The sequence below is a fragment of the Orycteropus afer genome, unplaced genomic scaffold (assembly GCF_000298275.1).
Source record: "Orycteropus afer afer isolate SDZICR_OR568_19922 unplaced genomic scaffold, OryAfe1.0 scaffold00381, whole genome shotgun sequence".
NCBI lineage: Eukaryota > Metazoa > Chordata > Mammalia > Tubulidentata > Orycteropodidae > Orycteropus > Orycteropus afer.
The window spans coordinates 929,266-937,369 of record NW_006921968.1 but is presented as its reverse complement, the minus strand read 5'-3'; the positions used below and the strand labels follow the sequence as shown (position 1 = coordinate 937,369).

At 43.6% G+C, this 8,104-nt stretch overlaps 1 protein-coding gene across 1 annotated transcript in view; it reads right to left on the bottom strand.

Moving 5' to 3' along the window:
* ADAMTS16 (ADAM metallopeptidase with thrombospondin type 1 motif 16) overlaps window positions 1–8,104 on the bottom strand; it is a 361,524-nt gene that overhangs the window by 241,255 nt on the left and 112,165 nt on the right. Inside the window, 2 exon segments of the mRNA XM_007953260.1 lie at window positions 3,288–3,393; window positions 4,674–4,833. Of these exon segments, the coding sequence (XP_007951451.1) occupies window positions 3,288–3,393; window positions 4,674–4,833 (266 nt within the window).

The window sequence follows — 8,104 nt, the reverse complement described above, 5'->3', positions numbered from 1 at the left end:
GACACACATGTTCATTCACACACATACACATACACATGCACACACACAACTCCACGCTCATGCACATATATGCACAGATATACAGACACACATGTTCCTGAACATCCATGCACATCCATGCATGCGCACATGCCTACATATGCATGCACACATGCCTACATATGCATGCACACGCACATGAACCACACACCAGTGCTCTGAGCAGGTGTGGGTGACATATGTTTCTGACCTCTGCCCGTTTCTAATAAGGGTCTGTGCAGAGGTCGGCTTTGCAAAACCCCAAGTTACAAACACTGCCTTTGTTTTCCTTTGGCCAGTATAAAGGAATAAAAGTGAAAGGTAAAAGAAAAATTATACTTCTCAGTTGTACCTTTTCTAGGAAGAATGTCAAGGACAGCTGCTGCACAGTAGGCAGAATACTTGGTACCACTGCTGGCCTCTGAATCAGGAAATCTCAGCTGGAGCCCCTTGGATGTTTGCTAACAGTGAGTGCTTCCAGGTGAGGTTGTTGTGGTTAGGTGCCATAGAGTCAGTTCTGACTCATAGTGACCCTGTACAACAGAGTAAATCACTGCCTGGTCCTGCACCAGCCTCACAAGCCTTGCCATGCTACAGCTCATCCTGGCGATCACCATGTCCATCCATCTCACTGAGGGTCTTCCCCTTTTTTGCTGACCCTCTATTTTCTCAGGCCTGATGTTCTCCTGAGAATGGTCCCTTCTGACGACACCCAAAGTACAAGAGATGAAGTCTGGCCACTCTCCCTTCTGAGGCTCATTCCAGCTGTAGTTACCCCAACACACATTTGTTCATCCTTCTGGCTGGCCATGGCATTTTCAGTACTTTTTTGGCAACACCACAATTCAAATGCATATGAGACTATTGAAAATAACCTGGCCTGGGTCAAGTGCACCTTGGTCCTAAAAGTGATAACTTGGCACTGTAACATTTTAAAGACGTCTTTTTTCCAGCAGATTTTCCCACTGCCACACTTAGTTTGATTTCTTGACTGCTGCTTCCAAGGTCATTGAATATAGATTAAATTAAAATGAAATCCTTGACAACTTCAATTTTTTTCTCCATTTATTATGATATTACTTCATGATCCACCTGTGAGGATTTTTGTTTTCTTTATGTTGAGGTTTAATCCATACTGAAAGCTGTAGTCTTTGACCTTTACCAGTAAGTGCTTCAAGTCACCTTCACTTTCAGCAAGGAAGGTTGTGATGTCTGCACATCACAGGTTAACAAGTGTTCCTCTAACCCTGATGATGCATTCTTCTCCATATAGTCCAGCTTCTTGGTTTATTTATTTAGTATACAGATTGAATAAATATGATGAACAGATATAATCTTGATGCACATCTTTCTTGACTTTAAACCACGCAGTATTCCCTTACTCTATTTGATTTGCCTCCTAGTCTATGTACAGGTTCCTCCTGAGCACAATGAAGTGTTCTGTAATCCCCATTCTTTGCCATGTTATCCAAAATGTGTTATGATCCACATAGTATAATGCCTTTGTACAGTTAATAGAACACAGGTAAAAATGAGGTATTCTGTGCTTTCAGCCAAGATCCATTTGACATCAGCAATGATATCCCTTGTTCCATGTCCTCTTCTGATTCCATCTTGAATTTCTGCCAGTTCCCTCTTGATATATTGCTGCCACCATTTTTGAATTATTTTTATTCTAGATAAGGTATTTTACAGAATTATTGGACCAAAAGACTTTATCTAAGATGAACAGTGTTTCATAAACAATTGACACAACATTTTCACCCCAGTGGCACGCAAGGTCAGCCTTTGCAGCACAGAGATGGTACCAGTGTCATGCTATCTGTTGCTGTGCGCTGCTTGCACTGGGTTCTTGGTCATATTGTGTACCATCTCATCAATTCTGACTCCCGGTGGCCGGAAGTTATAGATGAGAACTGGCCCTTAGGGTTTTCTGGGCTGTAATCTGGTGGCGCAGTGCCTAAGGCACTTGACTGCTAACCAGAAGGCTGGTGGTTCAAACCCACCAGCCACTCCTCGGAAGGGAGGTTGGGCAATCTACTTCCATAGTGATAGTGCCTCAGAAACCCAAGGAGGGGTCGCTATGAGTCGGATCTGACTTGATGGCAGTGGGTGGGTAATCTTTATGGGAGCAGATTGCCATGTCTGTTTTGTGTACAGATTTTCTGGGTGGGTTCGAACCATCAACCTTTTTGTTATCAGCTGAGCATTTAACCATTGTCCCAGCAGGGCTCCTTGTATAATAGTGTGGCCGATCTGTGCTGAGCCCCAGCTCACTGGCCTTCATCTCAAGCCTGAGAAGCTCATCAACACCTATTAGCACTGACCTCTTGGGGAACCCTCACTCAAACTACGCTCAGCATGATGATCAGACACATCATCTCTAAAAATGATTTTCAAATCTCAGTAAGAAGAGAGACTTGAGTAAGGACATGTAACACATAGGAGAGATAGTCATTGGCCACCATTGTCATCATATGAGTACTGTGACAGGAGCAACAGGGAATCTGATTAGCACACAGGACCAAGTTCAGATCACAGGTTGTAGGGGCAGATAGGTAACTGTGTTCAGCCTTCTGCATGGGGGTGAGTGGGGTAGCAGTAGAAGAATAGGGCAAGGAAGTGTGAATGAACACAACACAAAATCACAGAGGCTTTAAGATCTGCACCACTGGGTTCTAAAATAAAAAGTGTGCAGGACCTAAAAGATAGCATTTTACAGCTGCTAGTGGGTCTGACTCGACAGCACATAACAACATCAACAACAGTGGCATCATCAGGTGCTTTGGTGGCATAGTGCCTAAGGCATCTGATTGCCAACCAGAAGGCTGATGGATTGGGCAATCTACTTCCAGTGATACCACCTTGGAAACCCAAGGAAGGGTTGCTATGAGTCAGATCAAACTTGACAGCAGTGAGTTTGTTGTTTTTTTGTTTTTGTTTTTGGGTTTCATCATCAGGAGCTCTGGTGGTGTTGTAGTTAACAGTTTTGAGTGCTAATCAAAAGGTTTACAATTTGAACCCACTAGCCACTTTGCAGAAGAAAGACAAGGGAGTCTGCTTCCATAAAGATTTACAGTCTTGGAAACCCTACAAAGTTGCTATGAGTTGGAACTGATGCAATGGCAGTGCATTTGGTTTTGATGAATGACATCATCATTGAATACCTGCAAATTCCCTTTATGGACTTGACTTATTGAGTTGATAAGTTCCATGGTGGTCCTACAACAAGAAGGACCAGCTTCATACTCCAATGGAGAGGCACTTACTTGTGTCCAGACTCATGGGCGATGGTGAAGGCCAGCCCCAGCCCTGTGTCTTCATTAATCGTACAGCTCCGGTACTTGCTACACATTCCACTTATCGGTGCAAACCCTATAGGGCAGAATGATCAAAAGAACAAAAGGAAAATATAACTGTCTGCTTATTTTCCCTCTCTGAGAGCAACTGGGTTTCCATCTTCACCTGGGGAAACAAGAGAGAGGAACTTGGACAACCATGTAAAGGGCCCATAATAATGTGGGAGAAAGGGGTCTACCCCCTAGAGCCTATGGGACTCTGCCACATTGGAGGCAGTGTATGGTTTCATGTAATTCATATGTTACAGGCTGTAAATGGGCAAATAGAAGAGAGGATTTGCTTCAGATGGAGGCAGATTTCTGTTTTTCTCTGTAACCATTGCTGTTCTCAAAATCAAACAAACCAAATCAGGTGCTGTTGAGTCAATTCTGACTCATGGAGACACCACATGTCACACAGTGGAACTGCTCCATACAGTTTCCAGTGGCTGTGATCTTTTGAATGTAGATTACCTCCTCTGAGGTGTCTCTGGATAGATTCGAACTCTCAACCTTTTGGTTAGTGGCATAGCACTTAACAGTTTGTACCACCTCCCATATCAAGAGCCCGAGTGAAAACCGGTGTAGAGAATGGACTGTTGTCCAATGTGTGTTGTTCGGGACTGTTGAGTCAGTTCCAACTCATAGTGATACCATGTAAAACAGAACAAAACACTGCCTGGGCCGTCACCATCCTCACAATCATTGCTATGTTTCAGCCTCTATTAAACGGGGTCCTACCAGAAAGTTATCTAACAAAGGCCCTACCTCCCCAGGTTCCTGGGGGGAAATCAAGAGTTAGAAAGATTGTCCAATAGAGGCCCTGGTCAGTAGTACACTGTGTGCTATGCTGACCTTCTGGAAAAATATCAAAGGGCTGCCTCCAAGACATACCTAGCCCATCAACATCCAAAGTTGTTACTAAAATTTAAATATTTATGGAGAAATGGAAAACTGGGAATATCATATTGTGATAGCATCACTACAAATATTAATAAGTGTATTATTTCTGCCCCCATTCTTACTAATGGAAGAAGAATATGGAGTAATCATTTATTGAGTTAGAGGAAAACAGATGGGGCTTCTTAAATCCATGAGTGTGGGACTTTTCCTTGCTCAATAATCCCAATTGATGGATAAATACACACTTTTATATTTGGTAAAGGTTTACATATGGCAGCAAGTCCATTCTTTACAACTGTGCTCGATATGGCTACCACTTGTGAACATGAAATGTGGTCAACAATACTCAATACCTTACTCTGCAGGAGTTGAACAAAACACTCATGTTCCTCTCACCCTAGTGAAAGCTCTCACCCAAAGTATCACAGGGTTCATTCTTCCAGGAACATATGTCCAGTCCGGTAAGTAAGATGGCGTGGTCATGGTGAGCTCCGTCTGTCCCCATCAATCCAGACTGCCACTGGCAGAAGCTACTTAAGGTGTGGTCAGCGTGGTGACTTATCGTAAGCCCTGGCTATGCAAGAGACCAAGATACCCATGACAATGGAAAGAAAACATGTTACAATGCAATTGTCATTAGCGTTTTCAGCACAGCAAATTATCATCAGCTTTGATTTCAAATACACAGATCATGCTGGATGGCAAAAATCAATTTAAAATCCAAAACTGAGTGCAATACAAAACCTGTGTGAGTTCCATGTAGTTCTGCATAAAATCAATGGGTATTGATGAGGCTGACCAGATATGCTTAGATAAATTGCGTAAACATATTGAGCTCAGAGAAAATTGATGACTTTTGTACATGTCTTTTTTTTTTCTTTTTGGCCTTCAAAATCTTTGAAAATATTTTCCAAAATTGCATAAAGCAATGTACTCATTTAGATATGATTTTGTACATATATGTACATAAACCAAATCAAACCCACTGCCCTGGAGTCAATTCCGACTCACAGCGCCCCTAGAGGACAGGGTAGAACTGCCTAACAGGGTTTCCAAGGCTGTCAATCTTTATGGAAGCAGACTGCCTCATCTTTCTCCTGCAGAGCAGCTGGTGGGTTTGAACCTGTAAAGCAGCCAAATGCTTTAACCACTCTACCACCAGAGCTCCTTACACACACATAAGCACACTTGAACCGTGATATATTCATTTCATAACCAAGATGGGTTAATGGACGTTTCCAGTGTATAACCATTTTAACGTTTAGTGCTGCAGAGTGAAATGAAGTAACTTTCCTCAAGAGGCAACATGCTTACAAGAAGAGACATGCTAACTGGCAAAGCTGTATGTGTTTAAAAAAACAGACTGAAACTAGAAAGACACTGTATGGAAGACACTCAGCTTTGTTCATATTTACCAAGTTCTAACTGAGCAGCTGGAAGCTCTGGTGACGGAGTGCGTAAGGCACTTGACTGTTAATCAGAAGGTCAGTGGCTCAAACCCACCAGCCACTTCATGGAAGGAAGATGGGGTGATCTACCTCTGTAAAGATTTACAGCCTTGGAAACCCAATGGGGGTCACTATGAGTTGGAAAGAACTAGATGACAGGGAGCTTGGAGTTTTTAAGAGTTCTGGTAGCACAGTGCCTAAGGCACGTGGCTGCTAACTAGAAGGTTGGTGGTTCAAACCCACCAGCCACTCCATGGAAGGCAGGCTGGGCAGTCTACTTGTGTAAAGATTTACAGCCTGGAAAACCTAATGGGAGTCACTATGAGTTAGAATAAACCGGATGGCAGTGGGCAGTGAGTTTGGTTTTGGTTTGGAATAGAGGACCTGTGAATATTGGAATGAGGGATCAAAGATTTGAAGAGTCTGGAGCAGAGGTAATGTCCTGAAGGGCAGGTCACTATGAGCTCTATCTACAGGGATGCTGTTTACCTCTGGACGGTCAGGGAGAACCAAGTAAAGTACTTTGACTTGAAGACCCCTGTTTGTCTCCAGCTTGCAAGACTAGAGTGTTGCGTTAAAATGTTGGCCTCCCAGGCTGAATGTGTCTCCTTTTGCCTTTTCAGAGAGTCACCTATGTCCAAGCGCAATGCTGCCCAGAAACACTGGGTGATTTCCAGGAAAACGGCATTAATTAAAGTTAACACAGGTGTATGATCAAACGATAACCTTGCTCATTCTTTGCAGCTTGGATGAATTCCAAGGTGAAAACGCTTTAATACAAGGAATAATTAACCTGTCACCTGAGAAGCCCATTCAGTGCCACCCCCACCCCCAACCGCACACAAAAGACAATGAACTCAGATCTTTCCTGACTATTCAGGCTGGAAATAGCCCTGCCCAAGCAGGCTCCCACCCTGCACAGGAAAAGGGTAGCATCCCAAGACTTTACAGTCTGAAGGGGGCTCTAATTCTGTTTCTATAATGTTGATTGTATAAACAAGAAAACTATGGCTGAGACCTCTTCAGCATCATAGCCAAGACACCAGCCTCCACTAACTGGGAATCAAACCCAAATGTCCCTCATGGAAGGCAAGAATGCAATCACTGAATGGCCAAGGTTTCCAAAAAGGGGGTCTGGAATGCAGACTAAGGGGGATGATTTGATTTTCTGCTGCCAAGATTCAGCATAATTTGGATTTCTGTCTGCAGTGAGACGAATGAGCTCAGTGCTCCAGAACCTCTTTTAAAATTCAGTCTAAGAACAGAGGTGGTGGGGGGCAGTGTAATCACACTTAAGAAGTAAGACATGAGAAGTAGGACAGGCCGGCAATACAGTGGCACACACCACAGTTCAATTTCTAGGGGAGGGGGGATTAGTCTTTTTGCTGCTGCTGCTGCTGTTGTTGTTAGGTGCTGTCGAGTCAGCTCTGACTTGTAGTGACCCTATGTGACATAAAACGAAACCCTACCCGGTCCCGCACCGTCCTCACAATCCTTGCTATGCTTGAACCCATCGTTGCAGTCACTGTGTCAATCTATTTCATTGAGGGTCTTCCCTTCTTTGCTGACCCTTCACCTTACCAAGCATGATGTTCTTCTCCAGGGAATGGGCCCTTCTTACAACATGATCAAAGTAGGTGAGATGAAGTCTGGCCATGCTCGCTTCCAAGGAGCATTCTGGGTGCACTTCTTCCAGGACAGATCTGTTCATTCTCTGGCAGTCCATGGTATTTTCAATACTCTTCACCAGCATCAAAACTCAAACGCAGAGATTCTTCCTCAGGCTTTCTTATTCATTGTTCAGCTCTCACATGCATATGACGCTATTGAACAAACCTTGGCTTGGGTCAGGCACACCTTAGTCTTCAAAATGACATTTTTCCTCTTTGACACTTTAAAGAGGTCTTTTGCATCAGATTTACCCAGTGCAATACGTTGTCCAAATTCATGACTGCTGCTTCCGTGAGCACTGATTATGAATCCAAGGAAAATGAAATCCCTGACAACTTCAATCTTTTCTCCATTTATCATGACGCTGCTTATTGGTCCAGTTGTGAGGCTTTTTATTTTCTTTATGCTGAGGTATAGTCCATACTTCAGACTGTAGTCTTTAATCTTCATCAGTAAGTGCTTCAAGTTATCTTCACTTTCAGCAAGCAAGGCTGTGTCATCTGCATATAGCATTTATTAATGAGTCTCCCTCTCATGCTGATGTTGTTGTTGTTGTTATGTGTCGTCGAGTCAGACCCGACTCATAGCGACCCCTCCTTGGGTTTCTGAGGCAGTATCACTACAGAAGTAGATTGCCCCATCTTCCTTCCGAGGAGTGGCTGGTGGGTTTGAACAGCCAGCCTTCTGATTAGCAGTCAAGTGCCTTAGGCACTACGCTACCAGAGC